We start from the raw sequence: 19,398 nt of genomic DNA, 5'->3' as shown, positions 1-19,398 counted from the left end.
AGGGATTAGATCTAATAAACAGAGTGCCTGAAGAACTATGGACAGAGGTTTGTGACATTGTACAAGAGGCAGGGATAAAGACCATCCCCAAGAAAAAGAAATGCAAAAAGGCAAAATGGTTGTCTGAGGAGGCCTTACAAATAACTGTGAAAAGAAGAGAAGCAAAAGGCAAAGGAGAAAGGAAAGATATATCCATTTGAATGCAGAGTTCCAAAGAATAGCAAAAAGAGATAAGAAAGCCTTCCTCAGTGATCAATGCAAAGAAATAGAGGAAAACAATAGAATGGGAAAGACTAGGGATCTCTTCAAGAAAATTAGAGATACCAAGGGAACATTTCATGCAAAAATGGACACAATAAAGGACAGAAATGGTATGAACCTAACAGAAGCAGAAGATATTAAGAAGAGGTGACAAGAATACACAGAAGAACTGTACAAAAAAGATCTTCACGACCCAGATAATCATGATGGTGTGATCACTCAGAGCCAAACATCCTGGAATGCAAAGTCAAGTGGGCCTTAGAAAGCATCACTACAAACCAAGCTAGTGGAGGTGATGGAATTCCAGTTGAGCTGTTGCAAATCCTGAAAGATGATGCTGTGAAAGTGCTGCATTCAGTATGCCAGCAAATTTGGAAAACTCAGCAGTGGCCACAGGCCTGGAAAATGTCAGTTTTCATTCGAATCCCAAAGACAGGCAATGCCAAAGAATGCTCAAACTACCACACAATTGTACTCATTTCTTACGCTAGTAAAGTAATGCTCAAAATTCTCCAAGCCAGTCTTCAACAGTCCAAGAACCGTGAACTTCCAGATGTTCAAGCTGGTTTTAGAAAAGGCAGAGGAACCAGAAATCAAATTGCCAACATCCGTTGGATCATCGAAAAAGCAAGAGAGTTCCAGAAAAACATCTACTTTTGCTTTATTGACTATGCCAAAGCCTTTAACTGTGTAGATCACAACAAACTGTGGCAAATTCTTAGAGATGGGAATACCAGACCACCTGACCTGCCTCCTGAAAAATCTGTATGCAGGTCAAGAAGCAACAGTAGAACTGGACATGGAACAACAGACTGGTTCCAAATATGGAAAGGAGAACGTCAAGGCTGTATATTGTCACCCCGCTTATTTAACTTATATGCAGAGAACATCATGCAAAATGTTGGCTGGATAAAGCACAAGCTGGAATCAAGGTTGGCTGGAGAAATATCAATAACCTCAGACTTGCAGATGACACTATCCTTATGACAGAAGCAAAGAAGAACTAAAGAGCTGCTTGATGAAAGTGAAAGAGGAGAGTGAAAAAGCTGGCTTAAAACTCAACATTCAGAAAACTAAGATCATGGCATCTGGTCCTGTCAATTCATGGCAAATAGATGGGCAAACAGTGGAAACAATGGCTGACTTTATTTTTCTGGGCTCCAAAATCACTCCAGATGGTGACTGTAGCCATGAAATTAAAAGGGGCCTGCTCCTTGGAAGAAAAGTTATGACTAACCTAGACAGTATATTTAAAAGCAGAGACATTACTTTGCCAACAAAGATCTGTCTGCTGAAAGCCATGGTTTTTCTAGTAGTCATGTATGGATGTGAGAGTTGGACTATAAAGAAAGCTGAGCACTGAGGAATTGATGCTTTTGAACTGTGGTGTTAAAGAAGACTCTTGAGAGTCCTTGGACTGCAAGGAGTTCCAACCAGTCCATCCTAAACGGGATCCTTCCTAAATATTCATTGGAAGGACTGAGGCTGTAGCTGAAACTCCAATACTTTGTGCACCTGATGGGAAGAACTGACTCATTGGAAAAGACCCTGATGCTGGGAAAGATTGAGGGCAGGAGGAGAAGGGGCGACAGAGGATTAATGATTGGATGGCATCACCAACTCAATGGACATAAGTTTGAGTAAACTCTGGGAGCTGGTCATGGACAGGGAGGCCTGGTGTGCTGCAGTCCATGTGGTCACTAAGACTGAGCCACTGAACTGAACTGAGGTTTAATCTGGCAGCTGTGCTAAGGACAGTGAGGGGGCAGGACAAAAACCTAGCTTTTTTCTTTTTTTTCCCACGTATGTGTTGAAGGATTTGCTTTCAGATTGGATTTTGGGCCTCAGAGAAATGAGTAAATAATATACTGAGGGTTTTTATCCTGAGTACCTGGGAAGATATGGAAGACACTGAGTAGAGCAAGATTTAGGGAGAAGATCATGAGTAAGTTCCTTAAGCTTGTTTGATATGTGTATGAGGCAAGCAAATGCACCAGATGTTTGTGATGTCTGACACTTGTTATAACGTCCTTAATTGCATGATAAATGGGCAGTTCTTTAAAGAAAAAAGTATTGACCTAGGTGAACTAACTGTTCCATTGAATGCTTAACCAAAAGTGTATTAGCAGATACTTGGTGCTTTGGAGAAGGGCATGGCAACCCACTCCAGTATTCTTGCCTGGAGAATTCCATAGACAGAGGGAGCAGTCTAGTGGGCTACATTCCATGGGGCCGCAATGAGGCTGACACGACTGAGCAACTAAACACTTCCATGCTTTCACCTGGTGCTTACTGGCACTGACTAGAGTATACCAGTGTCTGTGGCTATATATATGAATATCTCTTATTATTACTATGATATCTAACTCTTGAGTAAATTCATAAATAATTTTCATGATTTTCCTTGCTTTTTAACCTAAAATTAGAGAATGTTCTTTTTCATGTGTTTTGTGTATATTATCCAGAGGAAATAGACTGATATCTTTAAGTACTTTCAGCATAAAAGTAGTTATAGAAAACTATTGAGATAACATAATATGGATACAGTTTTACATTGCATTTTTTTATAATTTTAGTAGAATTTTAAACTGATGTATTTCCTGCTTCAGTTCAGTTCAGTCGCTCAATCCTGTCCGACTCTTTGCGACCCCATGAACCTCAGCATACCAGGCCTCCCTGTCCATCACCAACTCCCAGAGTTTACTCAAACTCATGTCCATTGAGTCGCTGATGCCATCCAACTATCTCATCCTCTGTCGTCACCTTCTCCTCCTGCCCTCAATCTTTCCCAGCATCAGGGTCTTTTCAAATGAGTCAGTTCTTCGTATCAGGTGGCCAAAGTATTGGAGTTTCAGCTTCAGCATCAGTCCTTCCAATGAACATTCAGGACTGAGTTCATTTAGGATGGAGTAGTTGGATCTCCTTGCAGTCCAAGGGACTCTCAAGATCTCCTTGCAATCCAAGGGACTCTCAAGGACTCTCTCCAACACCACAGTTCTAAAGCATCAATTCTTCAGTGCTCAGCTTTCTTTATAGTCCAACTCTCACATCCATACATGACTCCTGGAAAAACCGTAGCCTTGACTAGACCTTGACTAGACGGACCATTTCCTGCTTATGAATTGAATAAAATTTGGAAAAATACTTTATTTGAGAAATGAATTTTCAGAAAGGGGTTTGAAAGATGAGAGCATTTGGGCTGGTGAATCTCTAGGGAAAATTCAATTGCAAGTATTAAGATAATATGGTAGTAAGTTGCAAAGAGAGGATGATCTATAATAGTAAGTTTTCCATTTATTCTGTTCTCCAAGGGATATTATCAGAAAAGCAATGCATCTGCTCAGTACATTTTTGAAAAGGACTTAATTTTAATTGGTTGCGATAAAAGTTTTAATTTTTTCCCTCTGGTTATTTATTAAAAATAGATCCAAAATAAAATGTGGTATTTTTAACTTTTAAAAAATTTTTAATTGGAGGATAATTGCTTTACACGGTTGCATTGGTTTCTGCTGTGCAGCAATGTGAATCAGCTGTAAGTGTGTATATATACATATGTCTTTGTGTGTGTGTGTGTGTGTATACTCTGCCTCTTGAACCTCTTTCCCGCTGTGCCCCTGTCCCACCCCTCCAGGTCATCACGGAGCACTGAGCTGAGCTCCCCTTGCTATATAGCTGCTTCCTGCTAGCCATCTGTTTCACACATGGTAGTGTATGTATGTCAGTGCTACTCTCAATTCTTTCAAATTGGAATATGTTTTAAATTTAAATGTGTTGAATGTTGGAGAAGGAAAAGCCTTAAATGTAGGTGATTGTATTCATCCTTGTATTGGTAATAAATGTATTCCCATATTGTTTATTAGCTATAATCATGTTGAAATGTAGAAACTTAGGGTTGGAAAGGACCTTATGGGATCCTCTTATAGGATCATGTGAGTGCATGTGCTCAGTCGCTGTCATGTCTGACTCTTTGTGACCCCATGGACTGTAGCCCACCAGGCTCCTCTGGCAAGAATACTCCAGAATACTGGAGTGGGTTGCCATTTCCTCCTCCAGGAGATCTTCCTGACCCAGGGATCAAGCCCGTACCTCCTTTATCTCCTGCATTGGCAGGCGGACGCCCAATAGGATCATGTGCTGCCGCTGCTAAGTCGCTTCAGTCGTGTCCGACTCTGTGCGACCCCACAGACAGCAGCCCATCAGGCTCTGCTGTCCCTGGGATTCTCCAGGCAAGAATACTGGAGTGGGTTGCCATTTCCTTCTCTGGGAATAGGATCATGTAACCCAGTACTAATCAAGCATTTTTCTGTGATCTATAGTTATTTTTTTTTAAGTTTAAAAATATATATATAACTCAAGCACAAGTTTCCCAAAGCTTAAATGGTTACCTTAAATGTGAAACACACTTCAGTATATTTTATTCTTATTTTAAATACTGCCTTGATCTGAACTTTTGAAAAAAAAATAACGTGGGTGCAGATCTTATCTGGTCTATTCTTTGGCGTGATGCAGAATCCTTCCAGTGTGATATCCCTAGTTTATCATAAATAGCATAGCTTTCGTTTAATCTTAAATGTAGCTTAGTACTGTAATACTTTAAGACATTTAATGTGTTGGTGTCTTGCTGATTAAAGCAAGCAGCCTGGTGGGCAGTTATCAGCAATAGGGCTTCTCTTTTTGACCCATATTATAGGAGGCTGAGTGGTAGAACAGTACTGGGCTCTGCAATGGGAATTATAGCGATGCTCTTCAGGTACTTAGAACAGAGGAATTACACATGGCCAATTTTTGTCTTCTTCACCAGACATTCTTACCCATTTAATACTTAGTAGATAGGTATGTCATTTTGTACAAATCCATCAGAAATACAGTATTAACTCAAGCCTCTCTTAACACCTTACAATTGAAGTGCAATATGAAAGTGCACTATCTTGAGATTTCTTTAATATGCAAGTCATCTGATGACAATAGCTGCTCTTCTTTTCTTTTTAATATTCCTATTATTTGAAGAGATACATGGATGATCTCTGATTAGCTTTACATAAGTATTAGAAGGTAGAATAGAAAAATAGGCAAGAAGAGAGAAAATGAAGAAAGTTAGAATCACTTATTTAGATACATAAACCAATAATATTGATGCAGGATTGAAAGAGGGAATATTTTTTTAAATACAGGAAACATGAATTGATTACTAACTTTTCCAAGAAGTGACTATGTACAACCAAGTTATTCTTGAGATAACCAAGTTATCTCAAGTTATTCTTCAAAGAAAACAAAGAATATTTCCAGATATTACTCAGTTTAACAGTGTCTATAACTTCTTCTCACATATATAATTTTATTTTAAAAATGAGCATGAAAGGATATTAAAAGAACTATCCATTTGTCTGTTTCATTAAACATCTCTGAAATTCTGTTCTTTTATGCAAAAGAATTGTTCTCTGTATTCTTTTGATGTCATGTGATCAGTGTAGCTGGTGACCATATAGTTTGTGGTTATTGGTCATTTCTCCTCACTTTTACCATCTTCCCAGATTGTAATTCTGTGACCAGCCAGAAGCTCCTTTGCATAATACGAGCTTGTATCTTGATCTGAATTCTTAGAAGACATTGTGGTTTCCTCTAGTCAGCCTTGAATGTTACTAACCTGATCCTATAGATATTGAAGCTAATCTAAACTTGACTTTAGATTAGCTTCAGGAAATCAGATGGGAATTTGAGACTAAGGATGAAGATTATGGTCAACAGAGTTGATATGCTCTGACTTTCAGGATTGATCTTGTGTTCCAATGAGTTTTTGTGTGTACTATTAGAATAGTTTTAAAATTAACGTGGATGACATTCCCCATTGAATTTTCATGTAATAATTATATCTGCTTTTCTCAGTAAGTCCTTAATTTTAATTCCTTTGTCTTAAATATTAGTGATGAATTGCTTTTAAATACAGTATAATGTTAATTGTTGTTTAGTCCCTAAGACATGTCCAACTCTTTTGCAACCCTGTAGACTATAGCCTTCCAGGCTCCTCTCTCTGTGGGATTTCCCAGGCAAGAATACTGGGGTGGGTTGCCATTTCCTTCTCCAGGGCATCTTCCTGACCAAGGGATCAAACCCATATCTCCTGCATTGACAGACAGATTCTTCACCACTGAACTACCAACAAAGCCCTAAATGTTAATTAATACTAAGTTTACAAAGATTTTCTTGTCACTTCAGAAAAAAAATTGAAATTTTATTAAAATGAACTTTGAGAGACTTCCCCTGGCAGTCCAGTGGTTAAGACTCTGTGCTCCTAATGTAGCAGGTCTGGTTTGATCCCTAGACAGGGAACTAAGATCCTGCATGTTACACAGTAAGCAGCCAAAAAAAATTTTTTTTTTAATTTCTGGTTTTAAAGTTATTTTAATTTTGAGTACTGAATAGTGGCTTATTTTGCATTTATTAATGAGGCATATTGCTCACAATATTGTCAAAATACAAGCAACTTTAGAAATTTGTGTCCAATATCTAAAATTAGAATAAACTGTAGTTTGCGTCTGATCAGTTTGTTTGCCTTTGACAGCTAAATCAAATCTGCAAATGTTTTATACCCAAATTTTAAAGTTTTCTGTTAAGACAAGTGAAAAAAAATCAGTTTATGAGTGGCATATGACTATTAACTTTGATAACAATAATAACAAAAGAAATATCTGTATTTCTTTTTCTGCTTTCCTTTTTTACTTAATTTAAAATAAACTATATATACATAGATTCATATTTCAAAGAAATAGAGTGCGTGTACTTTTCAAGTCCATATAACCTAAATTAATATTTTTATCCTGGGGCGATTTTTTAAATAATGCTGTTTTCACAAATGCTGGGGAAGATGCAGAGTAACTGGATCACTCATACATTATTAGTGGGGATGTAAAAGGGTCCAGCAACTCTGGGAAACAGTTTGGTAGTTTGTTCAGAAATCAAACATGCAAGTGTCATATAAACCAACAAATAAAATTATAATCCTGGGCATTTATCCCATAGAACTGAAGACTTAGGGTCACACAAAACAGTTACACAAATTTTCACAACAGTTATTTACAAAAAAAAAAAAACTTAAGGGAAAAAAAAAAAAGCCCAGATGTCCTTCTATGGCTGACTAACCATGGTACATCCATATAATGAATGGTATAAAGGGATGAGCTATGGGTGGACACAATAACCAGAAAGTGAAAGTGAAGGTCACTCAGTTGTGTCCAACTCTTTCGGACCCCATGGACTGTATAGTCTATGGAATTCTCCAGGCCCGAATATTGGAGTGGGTAGCCTTTACCTTCTCCAAGGGATATTCCCAACCCAGGAATCAAACCCAGGTCTCCTACATTGCAGGCACATTCTTTACCAGCTGAGCCACAAGGGAAGCCCGCAAATACTGCAGTGGGTAGCCTATCCCTTCTCCAACGGATCTTCCAGAAACAGGAATCGAACTGGGGGACAACAACCAGAGAATTATGCTAAATGAAAATGACAGTCTCAGAAAGTTACATGCATTATTTCACTTTTATTTCATTCCTGAAATGATTAAACAGTACAAATGGGAAAGAAATTAGTCATTGGCTGGGATTAGGAGGGACTGAAGAGAGCAACAGGAGTGATCCTTATAGTGATGAAACTGTTGTTTCTATATCTTGACTGGATCCATGTCAACATCCTGGTTGTAATATTGTACTATAGTTTTGCAAAACGTTAACCTTTGGTACATAGGAACGAATGCTAACATAGTTTACATAGAAAATTGTCTAAAAGTAAAATTTAATTATAAAATTTAAAAATGGTGTTTTATTAAATGTATTACTCGTGTTATAAGAAATAGAGATTAAGAAAAACAAATCATGTATGCATATTTGCCTTCAGTTTTCTAGAAATATTGCTTTTATTTTGCATTTGGTTTTCAGTGCTTCTTTGTTTTGTATTTGTAAAGTTGGCTCTCTAGAAATGACCAGCTTTGCCACAAGAGCCAAGAGTAATGGTTGAGCTGAAATTTCTCTCTAGAGTAGTGCCATTTGACTGTTGTAATGTCTAGACTAATAAATATGTTTTTAAATTAACAAATAAACTAAAGATTGGCATCCCTTTTTTTAAGAGGGGCTTCCCTGATAGCTCAGTTGGTTAAGAATCCTCCTGCAATGCGGGAGGCCTGGGTTTGATCCCTGGGTTGGGAAGATCCCCTGGAGAAGGGAAAGGCTACCCAGTGCAGCATTCTGGCCTGGAGAATTCCATGGACTATAAAGTCGGACAGAGTCACAGAGTTGGACACAACTGAGTGACTTTGACTTCAAACTTTCACTTTTTTGAGAAGACTTGGTGCCTTGCATGGCCGAACTTAGCTAATGCTTGCTCTAGTCATGAAATATATGTAATTAACCACCAATGAGACTATAAAAAGTATCTGACTTAAAAGCTGTCATTTTTGCATCCCAGTACATGAGACAAATCTACAACCTCAATCCTCGCAACAGAGAAAACTAAAATGCAAAATTCTCCGCATTTATACCCAGGACTGTTGCTCAGAACTGGCAAACAGTGACTATGAGGATGCGATACAATCTGTTCTGTATGAATGACTAAAACATTGCCCTACTATGTTTAGTTTTAGGGATTTATAATACCATTCAAGAGAGAGAGGAAAAGGAATAGGCTTTGGGTCAGCTAAATTTGGAAATATTTTAGCCTCAGAAGCACCTTTTCCACCCTTACAGATCTCCTACTTAATGCCTTAGCATTTAAATGTTTATCCTGGATAACTATTACACTTGCTGTTACCTTTGAGCAAACTTCACAAAGGGTTCCCCAGGTGACTCAGTGATAAAGAATCCACCTGCCAGTGCAGGAGATGCAGGTTCAATCCCTGGGTCAGGAGGATCCCCTGGAGAAGGAAATGACAATCCTCTCCGGTATTCTTGCCTGGACTAAACTTACACACACACACTCTCTCTGTCAAGGAAAGAAAGACTGCTGAAAGAATGATTATAACCTTTTTTCTCAAATGCTTTTCTCATTAACTTCTTTAAACTTTCTTTCTAAAGGCATCTTAGGGCTGACTGTAATTAGGTTAATTGTGTGCACCTATATGTGCCGCTTATGGCGATAGCGTAGAGCAGTCACGGCAAGAACCTGGTGCAGCCTGCTTCCTCGTGCAGTGGCTGCGGTGCCCTCAAGGCTGGCTCTGCAGTCATACTGGGTTGCCAGCTGTGGTGAATAGAACATCCCATAATTCCTCTGGTGTGAAAAGGAATTGGGTTATTTATGTAATCTTTAGTAAAAGTAAATACAGTTTTCAACCCATGAGAAACTATTAAACAGGAAAAAAGGATGAAAGAATGGATACTTTTGACTGACAGAGAAGGCTCGAGAGAAAGAGATGATGTCTGTGACTGTGCGAAACACCATCTCCAGGCTCTCAAACAGATCATCAGTAACAGGAGACTAATAGTTGAAGAGCTAAAAGTTTTAAAAGGAAACAAACCCTTCCTCAGAGCAATTGTAAACGTATGGCACATCCATGTGAAGACTATATGACATAGTTTGGTTAATAAATGAAAATTGTAATTTCATTTAGTTATGTGTTTTTAGTTCTTTGTTTTTAAAAGGCAGTGGAAGGAAGGAAGGAAGGAAAATCATAAGGAAGGAATAAAGAAAATATGTATTTATCCCATGTAAAGATTATACTGGGTTTTTTTTTTCCTGCTGTATCAATAGAAAAATTCATTCACAGTTAATCTTACCTGGTCAAATGGCTGGTTAGAAATAGTAGAGATTATTTTAGAATTGTGTGATGCAAAAGGATTGAACTTCATCACATGGTTTATTTTTAACCATTATCATGTGCTTCCTGACAAAATCCTTTGGTGAAACTGGTTTTGACCCCACATAATTTGATTATCAGGCTTGAGCAACTCTTGACTTGTTCAAAAAGTGATTCACTTCCAAATGATAATTATATCCAGGTATTAATAAGTAGTGGTAATCTAAGAAATTTAATTCCAGATATAACCAGAAATTAGTACTGCTTCTCCACTTGTACCTGAAATTTCTACCTCTGTAGCCACACCATTATTTGAACATATACATGGAACTCTGCTCAATGTTATATGGCAGCCTGAATGGGAGGGAATTTGGGGGAGAATGGATACATGTATGTGTATGGCTGACTCCCTTTGCTGTTTACCTGAAACTCTCACAACATTGTTAACTGGACATACCCCAATACAAAATTAAAAAGTTTTTAAAAAATTAAATATAAAAAGCCCCACAGATTGTATTATAGCCACTCAATGAGGTATCTATGCAACTATGTCATATAAGAAAATCAGTGAGTTATCACACGTGGTGTGGCTTTCCTTACTGTGCTGAATGACTATGAGCGGAAGACTCATCATTGAGCCAAACTTTTGATTTTCTTTGCAAGAATAAATTTAAATAAAGGTAGCAGGCAAATTAAAAACAGATGACTGAGATGTAAGCACACAGCAATCGTCATCTTCTTATCTTTGTCACTCTGAATTTATGGATGAAGCATGTGATCTCTGATATTGCCAAATTGAAGAATACTAGTCACACAATTAAAGTTACAAGAGAATTGCACGTTAGTCGTTTTGTTTTAGACATACATAGGTGTACTGAGCTTTGATGATTTTGTTTTAGGTATTTATAAATATACTGAGCTTTGATGAAAATGTTTATCCAAAAAGAGGGAAGAATGCCTAGCATGTAGCATAGTAAATGCTCAAAACCGATTTTATGAAAGACCATCTACTATTTGCCAGGTCTGTGCGGGATGCAAAGACTTTTAAAATATGGTTCCTGTTTGGTAGTGTTGATGAGAAAGAAATTCTGCATGCTAAAGAAAGGACAGATATTCAAGTTTATTAATAAAAATAAAATAGGCTACATCCTTAAGTTCAAAGGTGACACTAGGAGAAACAAGGTAAGAGGGACGCTTCAGCATGTTTACATTCCACATTCCACGTGCTCGACACAAATAGAGGAGCTGAGCTGAGCTGAGGTGACCACGCTCCCAGGTGCCTGTAATATGGGCCCCCTTCTCATGTTCATGATAATAGAAAATCCACATTTTACAAATGATAACCCACAATTATGGGTGAATAAAAGCTTCTCTTTCTCAACTTTGGAGAAATTTCTGGAGAGGGATTCAGAATAGAGTTTAATAGTGGGCCAAGGATGATATCTTAAGGGGATGAAATTGGATTGTAAAGAGTGGACGTTCTACTAAGCCTATGGACTTGGGAATTTCATGAGTACTACAAACTCCCTTTGTGGATTATTGTAGTTTGTGTGACAGTCTGTGTCCTACTGTAACCACATTTTCCATATGGTGATCATCACTGCATCAGGATCATACTAAGGACAAATTACAATATTAATAGATGTCATGATCCTTTTGTGGTGACTTTTGAAAAGCATTGTGTCCTATGAGTTGGTTGCTTTTCCTGGCCTCCGTTGCTTCCAGTGAAAGCCAAGCTACCCTAAGTGATTGTATAAATAGGAAGAATTTACCATCTATGGGGGTGAGTTAGGAGAGTCAGGGGGCTTAGATGAAATAAATAGAAGAAAGAACAGTACGTGAGTTTTACATGTGTGGTTATCTTGCAGTAAACAATGAGTACATTTAAATTCAAAAGAGAGATACTTTGGTTTCTCTCTGAATGTTTAGCTCTCTGAAAAATTTTAAAGTATTAATTTGAGGAACTAGTAGTTTATCTTATTAAAAGTTCTAGCTGTACATTTTTTTTTAAAACTTTAAACTTCTCCTTTTGTATTAAAGTATAGCCGATTAACAGTGTTATGGTAGTTTCAGGTGAACAGCGAAGGGACTCAGCCATACATATACATGTATCCATTCTCCCCCATCTAGCTTTACATTTTTGACTGATGACTTGTTAAATGGATTTTGTTGACTTGACTTTAGAAGTAGCATAATAAAAAAAAAAACTATTTTGACACGTTAGCTAGGGAGTGCTATGTAGAAATTCCCCAGGAAAGAAGGGTGAGCAGAGGCAAGGAGACCACTTACTAGTCTCCTGAAGACCTGAACTAGGATGATAGCAAAGGGAATGACAAGGAAGAGACTCTCAGAGGTAGAATGGCCTAGAGCCTGTTAACTTTGGACATATGGAGACATAGCAATTATCAGCGTTTAGTTTTCACATGGCAGTATGCAAATTATTTTACCTTTATTTAATATTCTCAACCTTTCTGTAAAGTATAGGTATTATTATCTTTGCAAGTTAATTAATTTGCTTAAGATCACACAGTTAATAATTATCAGAATCAGAACTTAAACCTAGGATCTGTGTGAACCCAAGCCCTGCTAATAAAGGATTCTGATTCATCAGAGGCTAAAATAGTGTTGCTCACATTTTAATTTAGGAGACAGATGCCTGTTCAATGCCTGGCTTCGAGTTGATTGTTGGCATACATATAACACAAACTCTCTTCTCTTTTTCCTTTTTTCTTTTGTTTTAGTGCGACTTCATGACAGCATATCAGAAGAGGGCTTCCATTACTTGGTGTTTGATTTGTAAGTACAGCATACTTTGTGTTTGTTTGGGTTTTTTTGCTGTTTATTTGAAGATTTTGAATTAAAGATCATTTTTTCTCCAAGTAGGAGTCCAAATTAATGACCTGGTAATATTTTCAAATGTAATTCTTTTGAAAAAAGGTGAATACTCACCATCGTTTATTTAAAATGTAAGTTAATCTTCCTAAGGGAAATAGTTATGAGTGTTTCCTTTGGGATTGTGATCTCTAGTTCTCAGTTTATAATATATGATGTAAACTGAGTGTATAGTGATGCACCTCAGTGTACACAAACATAATTTTCCATTGAATTTTTGAAAGTATTTGTAACTAATTATCTTACATAAAAAGAAGACTCAAGACCCCTTGAGGTGGGTTACTTCAGGGGTTCAACAACATCATCAAACTCCCATCTTTTACCCCAGCTCACTTGTCTTTGTTCTCAGACTGGCATGGTTCAACTTACTACATGCAGACATGGTAATTTATACTGGAAGATATTGTACCGTATTTTTTTTTTAAGAATGAACAATTCATCTAGTAAACCTTCCATTTTTCACCTCATTGGCCAGGACTAGGTCACATGCCTGCCCCTCACCAGTCCCTGGCAAGAAGAATGGAAACACTGAGATTTACTTAGACTAAGATTTAGAGACCAAGGTTCTATCAATAGAATGAAGGGAAAACCGTGCTCTTGGGGAGCAGTCCATAGCATCCCACCTGGCTGAATGGGATATAGTGAGACAGGCCATACACAGTACTTCTCAGGGTTAAGTAAGAATACACTTTCTGAAAATCATATTGATACTCCATATCAAAAATATCCATATTGTATAATTTAGTAATTTTGGTTCTTGGAAATGTCCATGGAAACTGTTACTCTAAATTCAGATCAAGTTTATGCTTGAAAGATGTTTATTGCATTGTTCTTTATAGGAGGCTGGGAGGAGGGGGGAGAAAACCAACTTAAGGATCCAATAATGGAGAATCCATTTTCTTAATTACAGTGCATTCGTATGATGGACTACTCTCGAGCGTTTATTGTGATATTTGGGGAATAGATAAGAAAAAAATATTTCATCTAAAATGTGTCTAATGACAGGTTAATACCAGGTTTGGTTAATTCGGTCTTCCAGTGATGCCTTTAAGAAACCAAGTTCATTCCATCTTTCAGTCTGTTCTTTGTAGTATGTGGGTTTATCCTCACTCTAAGATACCTCTTACGTTCTCACATTTGGTGCCTCATTTCAGCTTCCAAAGGCAGGGAAAAAAAGGGAATATTAATCCCATCCATATATTTTTATTTATATGGAAAACCTTTCCCAGCAGTCCCTCAGAAGATATCTGATAATGCATTATTGTTTAGAATTGCTTCTGATGCACATATCTGAACCAAGTAGTAGTAAAGGAGATAGAATAACAGCAATTGGCATTGACCAACCATAAGTTCAGTCCATAGCAGGAAGGGAAGTCTTGCTTATTGGATAGGAAACCAGATATGTCTGCTCTTACTATGAAATGTGTTGCAATTATTCTTCAATGTTTAAAGTTTAAGAGGAGAGTTATCAACAATTCTCATCAAAATGCTTTTCCAGTAACTGAGATTAATAAACTAGTTAAGCACAGTCCAGTAAATAGCATCAAGCTTTAGAGACAATTGGAAAACAAGAGTTAAAAGGACAGATGTTCAGTGAGTAAAAAGAGATTATAACAGATATAAATAAATAATCCTCTATTTAATTGTGGTGGTGTTCTAGGGAGAAGAAAGGTAAGTAGCTTTAGAAAAATGCACATTTAAAACATAGCTAAGAAAAGTATGATCTTAAAGATATCACTGAAATTCTTATGGAACAACTGGAAGTTACTTTGCCAATCAGTTCCAAGATAAAATAACTGCTTAAATTCCTAAAGATGGAATGTTCTCTGTGTTTGTCCTTTTGATGATGGTTTTGGCAGTGTGGTACTTGTGCATGCTTCCTGTGGAATGTCAGCTATTCAGAATCTAATAGGAAGTTCTATTTTTATAGGTGTGTTGAGGCTTCTTCTAATGGAATACTTTTCCTTTTCTAAAAAACAGAACAGAAAGGGCCATGAGTTCTTAGTTTCTTCTTGCTGTTATTTACATTTTTTATTCAAGTGTCTGTCCATTGTTTCCAACTACAAAGTATTAATAGTCAGTTTTGCCAATAGACTCAGGAATCAGTGGGAAAGGCCTTCATGAAAGTGAAGATATCTTCACAGCAAATACTGAGCTGCTTGATTTTTTCAGAATCATGTTCCTCAAGGTCTGTCTCTAGCATGGTTTTTAGGCACTCCTCAGAAACTCCAATGGAGAAGGCAATGGCACCCCACTCCAGTACTCTTGCCTGGAAACTCCCATGGACTGAGGAGCCTGGTAGGCTGCAGCCCATGGGGTCGCTAAGAGTCGGACACGACTGAGTGACTTCACTTTCACTTTTCCCTTTCATGCACTGGAGAAGGAAATGGCGGCCCACTCCAGTATTCTTGCCTGGAGAATCCCAGGGACGGCGGAGCCTGGTGGGCTGCCGTCTATGGGGTCGTACAGAGTCGGACACAACTGAAGCGACTTAGCAGCAGCAGCAGCAGCAGCAACTCCGGGAGGCAAGAGATGTGGGTTTATCTGAAATCTAAGGGAAGGTAAGACAGTGAAGTAATGGAGCTAGAACTCTAGTCCTCAAGGGAGGGGCCTACAGGCACAGCCATTGGCCTTAGGAAATAGAGCAGGTCCAGTCTATTTCTATGACTGATGGCTACTAAGGCTTTGACAAGGGCAGTCATTTGAATATGACGTATATATTTCAGGAACCGCATGTCAGAAAAGATCTGTATTGTGTGTTTGGTGGGTGAATATATACAATGAAGTATATAAACATCACACTCTTAAGTAAATATGTAAGAGAATAATTAAATTAAGGCTTACTGGAAAGCCTGCTGACCCAGAATGGAAATATTTAAGTTTCAGTCTCAGAGCTACCTGGGGCTAAACATTTTACATTCTTTTCTCTAAGCTTCATTTTTCTCAAATAGAATGAGGCCTGGGACCAGATGAAAAACTTGTTAGACATTTCTTAAGTTCTTTTCTATTCTATGAAGCCAGAATGGCTTCATAGATGCTTTTTGCACCCATTTGAGATTTCTGGTGGAATTAATGGAACTCCTGTTGCCATTTTTAAATATTAGAAAGTTTCTTGCAAGTCTTAACTATTGGAGAAAAACGGTATCATTGCGTCTTTAAAAAGAACAATTTTTTTCCCTAGCAAACACACATCTTGGTATATGAAGTACTTTTTTCCCTCTGTTTTAAAGTGTTTGTGTTTTTGTCCCCAGATAAGAAATTCTATTTATTAAATATATGATGGATGCCTACTAAGAGCAAGATACTTTGTCTAATGCTTTAGAGAAGAAGAAAGCAGTGTTTTTGAGCATTTTAAAATAAGTGTCCCATTTAGATAAATTCAAAAAGAAATACTCTGAGAGAATCTGCTGTGCCTCCTCCTCGTGCCCCATTTTATCATATATGTACTCGTCCGAAGTCCTGGTCAAGTTGCATGTTTTGTGGTTGTTAGGAAAATGCGTATATTTTTCATTTTTACAAATTTCAAATTACAGTGCTAAAAATTTTCAAAATACACTCCTTATATTGGGGAGCTGAACGAACACTTGTTTGTAGTCACTCTGCACCAGTCACTGCAGATAAGCTGATTGAAGGGAAGTTGAATGACCACTTTTTGCCTTCAAAAAAACGTAACTAAATATTCTAGTGTTTTATCACATACTAGAATATTTTGGTTATATAACCAACAGGTCAGCAGAATTTACAAAACACACACAAATATAACGAGTTTCATAGTGTCTGTTAAAACATCTGGTATGTGCTCCTAGTCACTTGGTCATTTTTATGGTAATTTTGTAAAATTCTATTATGCTGATAATACTCTCCAGTATTTCACAAGGCATATATTTTCCAGTGATTATTAATTTTTTTGGAAGGTGGAGGGCTAGTTTAATTTTTTTTTCTGAACACCTTTTGTTTTTATTCACAGAAAATTTTATCTGCCTTAAAACCTACTAAGCATAATATTTCCTTTAATTTATATCTCTAGAACACTGTAGATAACAAACAGTAGTAGCAAAATAATTTCACGCGCAGATCAAAATGTGAAAGCAGACTACGGAAGACTATTTTCTGTTGTAAAACAGTACTTGAGAACAAGTCTCTAGGTTAAAGTCCTGTCAAGAGAAAGAAAATAAATCAATAATTATAGCATAGGATGCCTTGTGCCATGATATTTTGCTGCGTACACAGATTGAAGAAAAGAGAGTGAAAGTGATGAACGCTGGTCTACTAACATCCAGGTAGACGATAGTAAGTCCCTGAATATGTAAGGTGTTGGTAGGAATAAAGTAAAAAGTTACTGTGGGCCCTCCATATCCTCAGGTTCGACATCCACAAATTCAACCAATCTTAGATCAAAGAAGCAAAACTTGAATTTATTGTAGCTGGCAACTATAAGTATTTGCATTTTATTAGGTATTATAAGTAATCAAGAGATGGTCTAAAGTATAATGGAGAATATATGTATAGTATGGAGCTTCTCAGGTGGCGTGAGTGGTACAGAATCCACCTGCCAGTGCAGGAGATACAAGAGACACGGGTACACAAGAGACACAGGTTTGATCTCTGGGTCGGAAAGATCCCCTGGAGTAGGAAATGGCACCCCACTCCAGTGTTCCTGCCTGGAAAATGCCATGGATAGAGGAGCCTGGCAGGCTACAGTCCATGGGGCTGCAAAGAATCAGATGCGACTAAGCACATGCAATAGTATAGGATCATGCTATACCATTTTATAAGGGACTTCCCTGGTGGCTCAGACAGTAAAAAAATCTGCCTGCAATTCAGGAGACCTGGGTTTGATCCCTGTGTTGGGAAGATCCCCTGGAGAAGGGCATGGCAACCCACTCTAGTATTCTTGTCTGGGAAATTCCATGGATGGAGGAGCCTGGTAGGCTACAGTCCGTGGGGTTGCAGAGTCAGACATGAATGAGCAGCTAACACAAGGAAAAGTAAGATACCATTTTATATGAGACTTGAGCATCCTCAGATTTTAGTATCTGCTGGGGATTCCCACAGATCTTGAGGGATGACTATAAAATCTGTCTGAAAATAGTTTTCAGAACAAAGTTAAGTCTATGGAATTTTGCTTTTAGTTGGCAGTTTATATGCAAGAAACGAATCAGTTGACTTAAAATGGAGGGTATTTTAATGACAAAGAAACTCTGGATGCTGTAAGTTACTGCATTTCTTATTTGTTTTCAAAAACAGAATTGTGTTTAAATCAAAACATATTGGCTATTATTAAAATGAAATTTAATGTCCATTCCAGCAGAAAACTATAGTTGTAGAACTGTAGAAGTTCAGTGATGGGAAAAGACAGGTTTCATAAGGTTATACTAAATAATTTCAGTGTTATATTTCTTGGAGAATTAATAAAATGGTAATGATTCTGTTCCAAGCATACCCTGCTTTATTAAACTTTGCTTTATTGTTCTTCACGGTAAGTGCATTTTTTACAAATTGAAGATTTGTGTAACCCTGCATCCAGCAAGTTTATCAGTTCCATTTTTTCCAAACATTTGTTTATATATCTGTGCTTATGTGTCTATATATTTACTTTATATATATATATTAATATATATCAAAATATTATATACATTTTGATAATTTTAACAATATTTCAAAACCCTCCACCAGCAAAAGAATTATGTCTTGCTGAAGGCTCAGGTTAGCATTTTTAAGCAATAAAGTTTTTTTTTAATTAAGGTATATACTTTCTTTTAAGACGTAATGCTATTGAACACTTATTTTATTATCCTGTAGGATAATAAAAACATAACTTTTACATACACTAGGAAACCAAAAAACTCATGTGACTTGCTTTACTGTGATATTTGCATTATTGTGGTGGTCTGAAACAGAGCCTGCAGTATCTCAGGGGGTATACCTGTGTATTTTTTAGGAAAAAACAAAAAACATTTTAAATGACTGACATCCTGTACTTTCAATAGAAAGGGGTAGAGACACTCATATCCTTTTGATTCTTTTCTGAATGAAAGGCTAAACTAACACTAAACTTTTCTCATGAATTATGGCGCTGCTCCAAAGTGGCAAACTCAACCCTTTCACCACACATCATAATTCTTTTATGTTAACAGACACTTTGAGTTTGTGGGGGATGAGATACAACCTCGTTTCATGAGTACTTTTTAGTTGACAACGTATAGGAGGAAGGAGGCTCTTCAAATGAATATCATTTGATGCTTCTTTAGAATTACTGTCAGGGATAATTATCTTAAATTCCAAAGGACTAATCTCTGTTTCATTTGTTCACTTTAGTTAATTTTCATTCTTTAATGTAAATCTGGATTTTCTTGAGACTATATCAATTCCCATATGGTCTTTATAAAGTAGAAAACATTTTGCAATTTAGAACTTTTGGAAACTTTTAAACAATTTTTTAACTATTACACTTTTAATAAGATATC

The 19,398-nt window shown here is 37.1% G+C and overlaps 1 protein-coding gene across 26 annotated transcripts in view; it reads left to right on the top strand.

Annotated features, from left to right (window-relative positions):
* Nucleotides 1-19,398, top strand: part of CAMK2D (calcium/calmodulin dependent protein kinase II delta) — a 314,058-nt gene that overhangs the window by 149,284 nt on the left and 145,376 nt on the right. For all 26 annotated transcript variants that reach the window (XM_081485129.1, XM_081485067.1, XM_081484940.1 and 23 more), the window contains exon 4: nucleotides 12,781-12,835. In XM_081485129.1, coding sequence (XP_081341255.1) covers nucleotides 12,781-12,835 — 55 coding nt within the window. The remainder of the gene's footprint in view (nucleotides 1-12,780; nucleotides 12,836-19,398) is intronic.

This window comes from Giraffa tippelskirchi, chromosome 1 (assembly GCF_054371585.1).
Source record: "Giraffa tippelskirchi isolate mGirTip1 chromosome 1, T2T-mGirTip1v1.2.pri, whole genome shotgun sequence".
In the NCBI taxonomy this organism is placed as follows: domain Eukaryota; kingdom Metazoa; phylum Chordata; class Mammalia; order Artiodactyla; family Giraffidae; genus Giraffa; species Giraffa tippelskirchi.
The sequence above is the reverse complement of the archived record's forward strand: the minus strand, read 5'-3'. Positions and strand labels throughout refer to the sequence as shown.